The sequence below is a fragment of the Platichthys flesus genome, chromosome 19 (assembly GCF_949316205.1).
Source record: "Platichthys flesus chromosome 19, fPlaFle2.1, whole genome shotgun sequence".
NCBI classification, from domain to species: Eukaryota; Metazoa; Chordata; class Actinopteri; order Pleuronectiformes; family Pleuronectidae; genus Platichthys; species Platichthys flesus.
Window position 1 is genome coordinate 11728037 of NC_084963.1, and position 15967 is coordinate 11744003.

The window sequence follows — 15967 nt, forward strand, 5'->3', positions numbered from 1 at the left end:
ATTCCTCCTTTGAAAAACAAGTTTACGTTGGCAGACAATTTGGTTAAAGCAAAATTTCTGACCAATTCTCAGCTCTTGTCATTTATTTATCAAAACAGACAAAATAATACACAACTGATTCGAGCTATGCATTCACAAAGATTCACTTCATTAGGCATTAGTGACTAAATTTACTTTCTGTGGTCCTTCAAGGTTTTTGTATTTTGAAAAGTTCCCAGTTTTTGGTTTAAAAGCCTTGAATAACAGTGGCTGTCTGTGTCAGAGGGTATTGTCAATCAAGTTTTTGCCTCATTATTAATTATTACAACCAGGTAACAATAACAAGCATGTACATATCAATTTAGTACTTAGGAACCATATAGAAACACCCCAACAAAAATCACATTTGTACATTTATTACTATTGATTTTTACGACGGGTTCTCCAACTCCAATGAGTTAAGTTTCAGATTGCGTTTAGTGATTAGGTGATTGACTGTTTGTAAAGCGATACATAAAAACATATTTGTGCAAAAATAAAAATAAATGGCCATACACAGCATTTTATCACTGTTAAACAACAGAGACGAAGTCACTTAAGGTTTGTATTGCACAATGCCGAGCAATTACACAATCATACTATTTTACCAAAAATACCACTTTCTCAGTTTTCCTTCTTGAAATATATCTTTCTATTAACAGGTTCTGTGTGGTATCCAGCCAACAGCTTTGAGTTCGACGGGGAGAAATTTGCACAGGGAAAGGAACAAAAATAAAATCCTGTACTATTTTACTTAATAAACTAATCATAATGACAGCAGGAAGTACCAGACATCTTATACAATCAATCATAAATATTGACTTTTTAACTTTAAAGTTAAATTATGATTATTATTCACATCATTCAATCAAATTATCTTAGTTCTTTATCATGTATCAACTGTCTCTTAAATTAGATTTATGATAAATGGAAGAATAGGGTCGGAGTAACTCTTTTTGTCTGTGTTCCACCTTAAAACAGGTCTCACAATGTTCCAGACCTGCCTGTTGGGCTTCTGAGCACCTAGTAGGTAGTAAATATGGTGGCAGTGTCTACATAGCCACTCACTGCCAGGCTAGTGTCATCCCGGACTGGTGTGCCAGTGTGAAAGCAGGCTGCAGGCTTCTGGGTAACAATGGATGACGGGAGGCAGCTCTCCATCGCTCCATTCATCTCCTGGCCCTCACAGGGGCACCTCTCCGCCTCGTGTCCCGCCACCTCTCTCTGGAGAAGAAGCACGTTGTCACCGTTCACCCCAATCACCTTGCTGTAGTCCTCCTCCTGGCGTGGCAGGGGGCAGTCAGCCCCACAGTCCGACATGACAGGCTGCAGGAGCACCACGTCCTCCTCGTTGACCCTCTGGACTTCGACATACTCGGTGGTCCGGAGAGCAAGCGGCTGCTGACCAGCGGGCGCTTTTATGCGGCCGACGCTGGAGATGTTGACCTCGCTGTGGGCCTGGAGTTGCCAGAGGGCCTGCGTCTGAGGATGGAGTGAGTGATATTTCTTGTCCCAGTAGCTTGGTCCTAGAGCCTCCTTATTGGTGCCATGGCCAGGCTGGGTGAGGTAGGAGGACGAGGAGATTGGGAGGAACAGGCTGTCGGAGAGGCAGTGCTGTTTCGCCGTCTCAAGCAGGCTCATTTGGTTAAGTGAGCTGTACTGAGGCAGAGGCGAATACACAGAAGGCCAGGTCTTCACCCGTCCACTGGACATGTCAGGGCTAACGATATCATCATGAGAGTAGGTCAACGCACCCTCATTCCTTTTTTTCTGGTGCCTCTGAGCGTCCATCGGACTTTTCTCCTGATCTGTTCGCTTCTCTTCCTCTTTCAACCTTCCGCACTTATCCATCAGCAGAGTGTGGCTGTCACAGCTGCCCCGGCCGGAGTCATTGTCGTACGTGGAGCCCCCGGATTTGAGGCCGGCATTGTGCAGATCCTTGCTTTCCTCCAGCATCAGCTCCTGCTCCTCAGGGATGTACACCTCTAAGAACTCCACCAGAAAATCTTCACAGTTGGACAATGTGGTCGGGGGGAAATCGGAGACCATCATTGCACTGAAGATCCCCTCAGACTTGCCACTCTACACACAAAGCAGGATAACACTGAGGTCATTTTTCTGAGTCAAACATCATCATTAGTGTCACATCATTGTCGCACGCATGAAAACATTGATCAGTGTGTTCCAGCTTTACCTTTAGAAGTTGTTTATCAAATCCTTTGATTTTAGGACCGGGGACAGGTGGCAGAATGCAATGCTTCAGACTTCTCACAAAACAAAAAAAAACAAGATTATTGTGAGGGCTAGTGGGCAGCAGAAGAAATATTATTATTCTTCCGCAGGCAAATTCATAATTTTTTTTTAAATGTTGATACTTTTTTTGTGTGTATCACAACCAATAAATTATTGTTATTCATCATATCAAAAAATAAAAATGTATATATGAATAATGTGGTTAAAAAGTTATATGCTTATAACAAAGGAGCACCTTTCATCTTTACATCATGGGATTGTTAAAAAACGTGAAATCTTAAAATAATCCAATAATGAAGCGGGGAACTTAATAATATAGAGCCTTAACCACAGCTGTAGTGGTCGTCTGTAGCATATAACACATACATTAATATTGCAGTAAACATTCCACCAAACATTTTGCATCAGGCATTCATGATCCCTTTTTTTTTTTACCTGTGGCTGTTCATGTGTAACAACCACGCGAGGACGAGGAAGATGAAGGCACAAAAGACTGTAATGAGGATCCACGTTGACTTCTCCCGATGGACATCTGTAAAGTTACATAATAAAATGAGTGCTACAGCATAACATACAACCTTGTGCACTCTCATGGTGGTGATAACTATTATACGATGTTAAAGGAGTATAATTCATCGGAGCAGCTTTTGTCATTCCCCTGGCTTGATAAAGGAATAGTATCATTGATATTGATAAAACTCTTTAACCTGTCTGTAAACATGAGGCTGGATTTCAGATTAAGGGAAGCAGGGGCGTTACAACAGTTTTGTAAAAAGCAGAAAATTGTCTGGGACGTTAACAGCAACGATCATTTTGTGAGGACCCTGACAAGCTTCTTAATTTGAAAGCTTTTGTTGAAGACTAGAACGTCTAAAAGTGTGTGTATGATGTGTCTAGGATGCTTTAGGGCAGTGGATCCCAAACTTTTTACAGTCCCGTACTCCTTCAGACATTCAATCTCCAGCTATGTACCCCCCGCAGCGCGTGCGATAGGACACGAAAGATGTTGATCTATGCAAAACAAACATCAAATATATTACCCCGTGAACCACTTTGCGTACCCCTGGGGGTACACATACCCCAGTTTGGGAACCAATGCTGTAGGGGGTTTGTATCAAAACTATACTACATTACTATAATATATGTGTATAGACAGCATGCGATGTGCATGGTTCTGTATAATATGTTTCTTCGAATGGGATAGTTTCCCCCCCATGAATTGTTTTTCCCGGGGCCCCCAGAGTCCCATGTAACACCCCTGATGATTGGCTTAATTAAGACTGGAGACAGGAGATGAGCATGCCTGGTGCACATCCAATAGTTGCAGCTGTTTTGACCACATTGCCGCTCTCTCTCCGGAGGATTTCAGGGGCCTTGGGATGACAAACCTGCCCAACAACAGTGCAGCCAGGAAGAATTGTGCATTACCATCAACACTCCAGTAGTTCAAGAGCGGATGAGTGCAATGCAGTTTTTCCGTGTGAAAATGGCACATTATAGTAAAGAAGTGAACTCCAGGAAATACTACTTATAACCATGACACCGTTTGGCACATGAAAACAACCACTGTGAAAACACAACATCCTATGTTTTAATTTTTGTGGTTTACATGGATTAAACAAATGGGATATGAGATATGATATCGATGATCTCATCAAGTGACATGGCCCAATGGTAATGTTCAACTTCTTCTTCAATACATTCTGTACATTATATCTTACTGGTAAATGTTATAGTGCATGTGATGTCTTACATTCAGGCACTTTGGCGTCGAAGGTGGAACTCCATTCACTCCAAAAACCATGATCGGGCTTACAGCGCACCTGGACATGGTACGTACCACCTGACCGCAGACTGAAAATGTTAAACATCTTCTGTTGTCCTGCAAGGTGCATCTGTAAATACATTAAGACACAGATGACACCTCCAGTCAGTCCTTCAAGCTCTCATTGTCAATGCATGGTACACCAGAGAAGATTTAATGATTTTATGAGGAATTTAATCAAAACTGGGCAAAATTTACCACCCTGTCAATACACAGGTCAGAGGTCAGAAGCCATTGTCAACTGCAGGTGCCCACTAACAGGTGGCTTGAACTAAGAAGTTTATTTTTGAAAAAATGTGAACTCCCTCGGGCGAGTAACGAGCTGCGTACCTCCCACTCATCTTCTCCATCCAACCTGATGCGGAGCTCGTAGATCAGAGTGATCCAGCCGGAGCGGGTGTCGGCCTTGTGTGGTGGTTCCCATGACACCCGGAGGAAGGGCCAGCCCTTGTCCTCCAACACAGTCACCACTACCTTCTCTGGAGGATTAGGCATGACTGGAAAGGGAGAGAGAAAGTTTGAACGAGACTTTTCAGGGATAATGTTTGACACAAAACATTATCCAAAACTCAAACTATTGGAGAATAATGTATTTCAAATGTACTTTGACTTTTAAATTTTGTCCTTGTCGCATCCACTATCATGTAGGAGACGGGCTTTATGACCTACACTGCAACCGGCCACCAGTTGGCGATCAAGACACTTTCGCTTTTGGGCAGCGGTCATGTTGTCCATCTTCATATACACTCTATTGTTATAACCACTTTGATTCCAGTTTGTGTCTTTGTCTCTTTCTCTGTGTTAAAGTAAACCAACGCACACCTCCAGTGACCAAACTGTGTCACTGCAGGGGAGACTTTCAAAAATGTGGGACGACAAGGTCGAGATTAATGTTAATATCTGACCTTGTTTATCTTCTTGGAGACACATAGTTGACATATTGTGAGGACAAAGGTTAACGCATTTTTCTTAGGACTGATAATCTTATCAGGTCAGAGCAACAAAGGGAACTTGCAGATTAGAGGCTTTAAGTCTGTGTCTTTTAGATATATGACTTTATATTTGTTTGTTTTTTGACATTTCATGGACCAGACATGTATTTGTACCGAATGACAGAATGGGACTAATTCCATTCCTCATACAATATTAACATATTGTTGCATAATATGAAGTAGGTCTACCAAGTATTTATATTAAATCAGTCACTAAAGAAAAGAGAAACAATGTGATTATTGTTATTCTTTTTTCTTGTCAGCAAATTCCATGCAAGGTCTAAAAACCTTTACTTAGTCTGTGTGTCTTCCGCTCTCATCCCCATTTCCTATTTCTACCTAATTTGAAAATGGGACACAAAGCCATTGAAATCAAAAAAGGAAAAGTAATTTCCCGAAACAGATGGGCACTGTCGATTTTGAAAATGTAATTTGTGTGTGTGTGTGGGGGGGGGAAGGCGCCAGTCAGCTGTGGCCATATCAAGTGTTGATAGGGTTTGGCGTGGAGAAAATAAAGCAATGCATGTTATAACTTATCCTTTAAATCAACCGTTTATCTTACACTTCATTTCATTGTAGCCACCCATTTGTAGGCAGTTTCACAAAGTTTTAAGTCTTTGGCATAGAAAACACGCTTTGTGTCTCCAAAGAACGCAGACAACAAACGCGGAAAACAAGCGGCACACGTTCCCTCACCGATGTAGACCACATCTATGTCCACGGGGTCGGAGAAGGTACTGCCGTGTGCGTTGGTGGCAACCACAGTGATGTTGTAGTTGACCCAGATGGACGTGTCGTTCTTGTTGAAGAAGCAGGAGTTCTCCCCGGCCGTGTGGTAGTCGGGACACTCGTACACTGTATCAGAGCTGCAAGAGACGCAGGGGAATGGCACGTATGTAAGTACATGCATTGCTGCATTTCCAGAGAACAGCATGTATTCCTGTGTGTGTGTGTGTGTGTGTTTGTGTGAGTGTAGGCCAATACAAGACAAAAGGAAGAAAACGTTCCGAGTGGACAGCTACCAAGCTTCTACTATACTTGAATTTTAAGATTCAAATTTGTTTTTAGTCAAAATCAGTCCGGTAAAGCCTGAGTCTTGCACTTCTGCTTCTTCTGCTTTGCGTCTACAGATGTTCTACTGTCGAGAAGTCACTGATAGCATCTCTGCTGACGTGGGGTGTGTGCACTTGACCACAGCTTCAGGCACTTGGGTTCAAATCCCAGTAGGCTCTTTAATGAATGCCTCTGGAGCCAGGGACGGGAGCCGTGCCGTTGACATAGTAGCAGAGACTGTTGCAGATTGGTCGGAGGAGCTACTCAGCAGCCGTATACATTTACCAAAAGGTTAAGCCCCTTGCTGTGATGCAAACAGGCAATAACCTCCCTAGGCTGATGGCAGGGGTAATATAAAGTATTAGTATTATAAAAATCATTAGTAGAAATATTGGCAATGGCTTTATTTCAAAGAAAATGGAGGAATAATAACAGCTCCCACAGATACTTTTACTCATGTAATGAATCCTGTTGAACAGCACTTTAATGTTAAGTTAATTTATTGTATGGCTAACAGTGGGAGATATACATGGACACATTTTTAAAGGGATGATGTTATTGTAGCAGCAGCATGATGTCTCTTTGGAAGACAATTTCATCATATGAGGAAAGAATGGGAGATTCTGACCGTGGATGTTTCATGGACAGTAATGAGTCACTTCTTAAGGATCTGTTATCCAGAAATTATATAGTTAGACATTAAAGTGACAGATTTAAAATCTCTAAGATCTTTGTCAGTCTTTTCAGAGCCGTGGGCTCTACAGGAGAGTAGGGTCTGTTATTATTGGCTGAATTAATTGAACTATTGACTCACAAAATATTATCCATCTAAATAAAAGTTTATGCAAACATCAAAATTATTAAAATAACCAGTCCATAGCGAGGTCACAGATCTGATGTCATTCATGCAGGCTCCAGTGTAATTTAATTATGATTCAAACTTCTGCACCTTCTCCATGGCTGCTGGATATCAAAAGCCAAACATTGTTCCATCCTGACATTTTATACATAACACTTGTTCATAACAGTGATGGAACGGAAAAGTTCCCCTCCCTCTGTGTCAACGCCCTAAGAGCCCAACACGGTTTTTAAATCCAAAGCCAAGGGAACAACCGGTGCCACATAACTCTCTGCAATCTTGATCCTCTTACAACCGTCTGCTGCCCTCAATGCTGCAAGACATCAGGTAGGCTGCAAACGAACGAGTGATTGAGTCACAACAGCGCGACAGCACCGTCCCATTTCAAAGGCTCCTCCTTCGAAGGTGGCTCTGTTGCTATGACAGCAACAAGAGCGGGACAAGCTGGTGACACTGATCCCGGAAATCCTCTGTAGACCAGACAGACGGATCAAACTTTGCAGGAGACATGGCCCATGAAGGAGGCAGTCTTCGTGGGCCGGGTAGACCGCGCCCTCTGAAGGATGTAGCCCCTGAGTTAAGACACAGCTGAGGAATGTGAAGATAACCAGTGTCGGCCATACTGGTTTTTACGCTGTGATCTTTCTCTGATATGTATATTAAGATAAGTATCAAACCAGCTGCTCATCCATAAACCTCCCTTCTGCATGAAACTCACTTCTCTTTGCGATAGTACAGGGCGTAGGTGGTGGGCAGGCCCCCGTCAGATCCTGGCACCCACCAGCAGGTGAAGGTCTCCTTTTCAGGAGAACGACATCTGGTCAGAGCAGGTTTCTCCGGAGGGCTGATGCCTAAGGAATCTTTATGAGGAGGAAATGAAATTAAACACAAGGTTACACTCATATCAAGGTGTGTTTCATAACAAAGATAGAGAACTTATGCAGTCGCAGACGGATTCAATTTTTGATTTAGAATGTGCAAGATGTGTAATAAAATACAACAAAATATCCAACAGTGTTGGATTGGGCAGCTCTGGTGTCTGTACCAAGAACCACACACCTCCTCACTCAGGAAGATACTGAGACACTTACTTGTTCCCTGTGCGTGCGGCGTGAAGAACGACAGAAACAACAGCAGGGCTGCTCCTGAGACGTTCTTCATCGTGGCACCACAAAAACCTTGGCTGTTGGAGGGGAAACAAAACAAAGAGAGGTGGACAGGTGAACTGTCAGATCAAGCCACATGATCCACAGTGTTTGCAGCAGAGGTTCACGTCTTGTGTTCAGTCAAAACATGTTTGCAGGACAAATTAAAACTGCCTGGTGCAGCAGTAATGTTTTCTCACTGTCTGACACTGAAGTCATACGTTGGACTAGAATGGTGCTAACCAGAGTGCAAACCTCAACAGTCCCCTTTTGAAACAACTAAATTCACTTGATAAAGATTTTTATTTGAAAAAAAATAATCCTGGATCTGACCCTTGATCCAGAATCACACCAAAATGTAATGGGATCATATTCAAGGGATGCTCAGACCCTTCACAACATTTCTAAAAAAATCATTTCAGCAGGTTTGGCGTAATCCTGCTAAACAACAATAAACGCAGATAAATATTTTTCTAAGACATTTTTACCTCCTTGGCAGAGGTGATAACAAAATAAAGAGGAGAAAAAACCTACAATGACACTCAGTAGAGCGCATTCCTCTCCAACAATCCCAGTAGATGTTAATCAAGCTGCACCAAAGTTCCCAAACCCATAGACATCAGTTCCCTAAATATATTTCTTTCATTAAGATCCATGAATTATTTCCAGAGAAATCAATCAAAAATGCCAATGTTAAAGAAAGGGAAACCAAAAATTCCTGTATACATCCTGTAACCTGGATCTAGACCAAAATGTAGCATATTCCTCCCTGACCCATATAGCATCCTCCCACCAATCTTCGTGAAATCTGTCTAGTATTTTATTTTTAATTTTTAACTAACTAACAAACAAACAAACAAGCAAAATAATTTACTGGGTAAAAGACCTCCTTGGCAGAGGTATCACATCCAGTCGTTTACATGCACGTGCTAAACAGTAATAATCATCAAAGTAATAAAAATGGCACAAGGTCTGAAAGCAGAACAGTTAAATGTGATGAACTGAAAGAAAGAACGTTTGATGTTTCACTGGGGATTAAAAAAACATCCTCTCTGTTTCAGACTACCTCTACCAGCTGGCACATGCAGCACAACTGATTGCATAATCTGAGTTAGGCCGTTTGCCTGGACAACAGAGACACATACGGCTGGTTACATCCCCCCCCCCCCCCCCCCCCATCTCTCTCACACGCTCTGTCACATGCTCTCTCTCTCTCTCTCACGCACTTTTCCAATCACAGATGATTTTTTTGCTGTCAGTTGAGCATGTGACAGGATGTGACATATTGAACAGAGCCAAACCTTTCGACCAGTAAAACGCTTGAGTAGGAACAAATTGATATTCTACTGTTCAAGAATGTCTAAATTAATCTTATTGTGTCCTCCTGAGAAATATAATTTCTCATATAATTTCATTAAGATCCATGAATCATTCTCTGAGAAATCAACAAAAATGCTCAAAAACATCTTGCATGTCAAAGAATGTCAACAATCCTGGAAGTGCACCAAAATATAATGGGTTCATCAGTAGTTTTTGCAACTCTGCAACTCTGTGGTTGTATTTTTATTTAAGCCAGTAATAAGTCATTATTCCCACTGAAAAATAATAGATCAAAGTGAGATTTTTAAACTGGGCCTAATATATGATAAGTCTCTTGTATGTCCTGTCTCTCTTCAACAGAGAGACATATGTGACGCATGTGTGTTTCTAAGAAACACTGCATAATATACTAAAATGTTTTTTTATCCAAATTTTTTAATATATTTTATATACATGTATTCTTTAAATTCCTTTCACCTCTTGTAATCTCCAAATTTTTTTATTTTTCTGTTATTATTCGCTTTTATTTTGATTGAAAATTTGTTTTACTCCGCTTTCTGATTTTAAACAAATGTATTTTTATATCGTCTCTGTGTTGTTTAAAATGTCTCCGTACAGCACCTTGAATCGACCTTTGCCTATGAACTGTGCCTTGCCTAGAATGTAAATTGTACATTAGTAGATACTTCTACCAAGGCACAATAGTCCCATTAAACTCAACCAAGCATCACCAAAGTACAACCCCCCCTAAATGTGCCTGACTTTGTTCATCAAGAACAATTAATGATTACCCAGTGAAAATACCAAGAAAATGTAACATCTCACAAAGGGAAGTGAAAAAGAATCCTGGATCTGGCCTTTTGTCTGGATCTATGTCACATCCTTAGACCAAGTCTCGTGGAAATCCGTTCAATGGTTTTTACGTAATCCTGTTGACAAACAAATATACAAACAAAGTGACAAGGGTGAGATTGTAACCTCATTGGAGGAGGCGATAACATGCTGCAAGGCTGGTCAGGGGTGGGTTGTTATACCATATCTACACTTATATTAACCCTCATTATAAATATATTTTGCCACATGATCTTTAAAACGACTCTTGATTTAATTTTAAACTTTTAGAGTTCCTCAACATCCCAAAGCCTTTCGCCACTTGACAGCCATCAACTCTTCATTACGATGTCTTCATTTCAGTAACGTCACCATGATCTGATAATTGGCATTAAGGTCAAGGCACTGGATTAGCTTCCTGCTGCATATAGCCATCTTACGTAACGCGTAGCCCAAACTGAATTAAGCTGCTAAGCTGGAAAAGTGCTGGCTCTCCTCTCAAAGATAATAGTGGTCTGAATGTTGCCTTTAAACTGTGCTGTGGGGTTTCCCATCAGACAGGAGAACATTTTACATATGCCTTGGAAGAATTCACCCTCTGTCTTGATTAATTATTCAATTTATTTTCTCACATTTAAGAATATAATGGAAGTCAAATGTACTTTTAGTTTAACATTTGAAAATGACAAACAGGGGCAGAAGTATGATTGGCCCCTGAAGTGCCGCTATTCTTTCAGGTGTCTTTTTCCCCCCATAAACTAGTCACTTAGTAATAATACTAACAATACAAATGACAATTTATTATAAGATATTATAGTTTCTAAGCTTTTGTGTTTCAAGTGGGGAAACTTTCTACATTTTATAAATCTATAAAGTCTACACAGTCGTGTGTTTCAGGTTTATAATAATACCTTTTTAGTGCAAATAAAGTAAGCTATTGATGCTGTTCACAGACTGGATGATACTTAATTTAAAGATTGTATGCTAATCATACATCCGCAAAGGTCCAACAGTCGCCTTAAATTCAGTCAAGCTGCACCAAACTTCACATAACTATAGATATCAGTTCCCTATAAGTGAAAGTTTCATGAATTATTTCACTGTAACTTGTCAATACCCTTATGCCTAATGATTAAACTCCCAGAAAGCAGAACAGATCTTAAGTCTTAAAATATAAAACTATAAAAACAAATGAGTATAAAACGTGTACGAAAACTAAACAATTAGGACAATAATACATTGTGGTTAAGACATTTAGTCCCACCCCTATTTACAAAGCACGACAGAAATGTGTGTCATGGTTTTCTTGCAGTTCTTGAAGAGTCAAGTCGGACTCTTATCAGAAATAACAAATACTATACATTACAATTCCCAAATTTGACCATGAACTGTTGTACAATTCGGATGAAAGACAGCGTGTGACAAATAGCAGGAATCCCTTAATCACAGTTTGCAGAGAAACACCTTGAATTGAACTCCTTCTCACACTAGAACAGACTGAACCCAGTAATGGAAAATAAAAACCGGTTTGCTCACCAGCATCAGAGCCTTTCTAGGAAAATGTTTGAATAGGGGAAGTCAACACAATGCCCAGAGCTTTAAATTACAATTTCATGACAACAAAACTGCATCTATAAACCCACATTTTTCATGACCCGTTGCCTTTTTGTGTTCTGTTTGATACATTTAAAAACCTAAAAAATTTTGAAAACCTGAAGATTTTTTAAAAGCTGTTCTAAAATGATTATTTTTCAGCAGATAGAAAATTGAAATACTTTTCTTTGCTTTATTCAATACTAAATAAAACCCCAATATGAAAAAAGGGATATTTAGGATTAATATTTGTACACTAGCATATGATATCAGATATAAGTTTAACACAAACTCACATATTCAGATGTAGTTCTCTGACAAAACTGTTTAAAAATAAGATTTTGTGTGTGTTGGTGAGGCTCAAGATATAACTGAGAGCTACTGAGAGGATTCAAAATGCACAGAAACCTAATTCAAGATGGATCAATGTGACAAAACAACTGATCAGACACCAACAATGTTATGTGTGAATAGACAGTCTACAAGTACTAAAAGTGCATTTACGACAAGAATAAAGTTCTCATCGCACCTTTCACATGCAAGCATCAATCAATTTATAGCTCCTGCCAAAAGCTACTTGCAGTCAAACAAGCAAAGTAGTAAAAATCTACATTAACCACAGCTCACGTCCTGTTTTTGCACTGTTCAGCGACAGTTATTGCCACACGCTTGTAAATGTGTTGTGTTATTGCACGTCTTGGGCAACCTACAGTAAATCCCCTCACGCACACAGTAGAAATAAAAAGGATGACAGACAACGCATCCTTCGCTACCTGCAGTGATCGTTTTCCCACGGATCTTAAAAAAAAGCAATAATTCCTAATTCTTAAAGGTAAAAATGCTGTACATTCTGCTCCACAATGTACATTCTGCTCCCGAATCATACAAATACACTTACTTCACATATACTTATCTTATTTAATATTCCCCACTTCTTCACCCTGAAAACTGTTGCTTCATTTTAATTTATGACTATGTTATACATATATTCATATTACTTAATTTAATATTCACTTGACTGTGTTATATGTTATTTGTTACAATGTTATGTTATATGTTATGTTACATAGTATGTTATTTTTTTTTCATTTTGTAAAGTCGCCTACTGCGCAGATGTTTGCCTGCCATGTCATAAGAATTTCACTGCTCCGATGACGCTGTCAATGGTGCATGTGACAATAAACTTTAAATTTGAATTGATTTGAACACCTGATTTCGCCTATAGACTTTATAAAAGGACTTAAATCAGTTGTAGCGTCCCCGTGGTTCCCTGATGGTGGGCGTGATGGAATTACAACTCACCTCATAGTCTTGGTGTCAGGCATATGAAGTGAGTAATAGCTGTCATTAGGTTGAGACCAGAATTCCTTATCATGAATTACCACCAAGGTGCCATCTTCATAAACCATGTTTTGCTTTAATAAACATTTCAAACCACTCCTAGTTAGCTGTAGTTAGCATTCAATGCCCAATCAATTTGTAATAAGGTCCTGGTGCAAGACTAAAACAGTGGAAAAAGTCAGTAAGCTGCAGGCAGCGCACCGTTTAATCCAGTATTGACTTGATCAGCTGGGTGCTATAACGGCCAATGGCCTATTTCACCTCTTCCTAGCCAGCCTAAAGGTTAAATAGATGTGCAACGAAGGAGCGGGTCACGTCCTGGGAAATCCCATTATAAACCTGAGCTGACACCCCCGTGCAGCGACATCATCATCCTCCCACAGTGAAGCAAATATCCTGCCAATCTGTCAGCTGTCAACATGGGAATGTGTGCATCTTGATGCAGTAAAAAAACTAAAAGAGACTGATCACACTCACTTGTTCTTATTATACATGTTACCAAGCTGTCGGAGTTTATGCTATAGTTTATGACCACTGACTATGCAAACTGAATCAGAGTAAACTGTAGTTGGTGTGCGTTATCAGAATAGGACAAATAAAGTCTTCACCATATGCACAAAGGGGTTGCGTATTATTGGGTTTCTATCTCGAACGGTGAAATGTTGACCATGGGCCTAACTGTAGCAACAATCTTTTAGTCCTTTGTCTTTATTTTTTTCCATATTGTGGCACATTGTCACATTATTTTGTCATCGTATAATGGAAACAAGCAATAAGTGTTTCTGTCTCTCTCTCACCCCCCCCCCCCCCCCCCCAAATTGTGTCTCCATTACTTCAGAGGATGTTGCATTGACATGGATATCCTATAAGCTTACTCCAACCTTAACCATACTAACACTTACCCTTTCACTAACTTTAACCTAACCTAAACCTAATCTAACCTAAACCTAACCTTAAAACATGTCGTCACCTGAATATTTAATAGTTAACGTCATGGAGGGCTTGCTTTTTATCCTCTTGAGGAAGACAAGTCCCCACAATGTGACTGTTCAAACTGATTTACAGTAGGCCGCCACAAAAAACACCTGTTACCCTAACATTAACATAAACCTAATATTTACCCTTAAACCAACTCCTAGCCCTCAAACAACTGATTTTGAAATATATCAGAAAGTGAAGTCCACCCAAGAATATTCTAAATTTCCCCGCACACGCACACAAACACACACACACACACACACACATTGCCAAAAACTATACCCTCACGGCAGCTCCAACACACAATTAACAGATTTAACTCTACAGATCAACATTTACTTCGCCTAAAGTTTTTTGTGAAGTTTATAAAACCATGAAGCTTCAGATCAACCTCACAGCCTCGGTCGGTAACTGCATTCATTGAGCCCATCTTTCTGTGTGTGTGTGTGTGTGTGTGTCTGTAAAACTTACCGACAGGAGTGCGTGTCTCCCTCCGCGCCTCAGCCAGCGGAGTTACCGACTTGTGTAACTGGTTTACCGGGATGACAGGAGACGAGTGCGCGCACCTCACCGTGCAACGGGAGCCGGTCAACTGAGGCCCGCAGCAGCAGCCAGTGAACAAACCAATCATCCCTTCTCTCCTCTATATCCCTGAGCCATCCCTGAGAGGGGCGGGGCAGAGCAGCCCGGCCTCCGCGTACAAACCCCGCCCCCACTCCCCGATCATCCCGCACAAACTTCATCCTGGAATACTGCAAACAAACTGGAGCATTGTGAGCTTTAAAGTTGCCAGATATAACGTGATGTCAATGTAGATTATACATTTTAACAGGCTGCTTCCTCTCATTCTCTCTGTCTGGTGCTGTTTCCTCCTTGTAAAAAATAAATTGGTCTTATAATAGAGGGAGATTTGTGCTACACATAATATTTAGAGGATGATAAATATGTTGTTGAAAACCATGCAAGTGCATGAGAGAGAGAGCAATAAAGTGATGGTCGGCAGCCCACTTCTAAAATTGTAAACATGTAGTCTATATCAGTTTTACATTATCAGGAATGTTGTGAAATGTCCTGGTCGCCTACCACCACTAACATACATTTAACCAGGTCCTATGTTCTTGCTGTGATTTTTTTAATTGTAGGTGTATAAACCGTGCAATGCTGTTTTTTTCGCCGAAAAACAATAAAAGCCACCTCTCATCAGGACAGCACATGGCACTTGTTTGCTGCTCCCTTAGTGACTTGTCTTCACTCTGCCTATGAGCAAATATTGTAAAACACGCTGTGACCGTAAGAACACCATGACCGGCTGAAACAGTGATCCTTTCACAGGTTCCTCTTACTGGGAGCTGTAAACATAGTAACGTATCCCAGTATGTGACATTCCCTCTTTCTCCCTCCCCAGCCCTCCCTGCACTGTCTGTCCCTAACACACTGTCTGTCCCTGACAATTAATGTAGCCCATGGCCAAGGATATTTCATATCATCCTCTAAAAAGGAAGGTAAAGCCATAATTGACAACTATTATAATACAATGTACAGGGTTTTATCAATTAGGTCTATTTAGCTGTGGCACCAAGCTAAGAGGGGGCCCCTGAGAATGGTTGATTCTTCAGTCCATAGCAAGGCATATTTTTGTGAGAGCCCCCTTAAATCTGATGATTGGCTTTTTTACAGGAGACTGCAACAACACCAGGGTCTAACAAAGGCCCGGGCCACTAGCTATCTGGAGTTTTTTTGCACTTAGACGTTTGCATGA

General features: G+C 40.7%; 1 protein-coding gene across 2 annotated transcripts; it reads right to left on the reverse strand.

Annotated features, from left to right (window-relative positions):
• Positions 1-51: 51 nt before the first annotated feature.
• prlra (prolactin receptor a) lies at positions 52-14816 on the reverse strand. 2 transcript variants are annotated; one of them, XM_062413465.1, is made up of 9 exons: positions 14680-14816; positions 8092-8183; positions 7719-7860; positions 5785-5954; positions 4427-4593; positions 4025-4166; positions 2707-2803; positions 2213-2282; positions 52-2100 (listed from the first exon to the last, which is right to left on the reverse strand). In XM_062413465.1, the coding sequence occupies exons 2-9, from the start codon at positions 8159-8161 to the stop codon at positions 1042-1044; spliced, it is 1917 nt and encodes a 638-aa protein (XP_062269449.1). In that variant the 5' UTR covers positions 8162-8183; positions 14680-14816; the 3' UTR covers positions 52-1041. The 2 variants fall into 2 exon arrangements, with proteins under 2 accessions (XP_062269449.1, XP_062269448.1); XM_062413464.1 differs by having other exon boundaries at positions 2213-2285.
• Positions 14817-15967: the final 1151 nt, after the last annotated feature.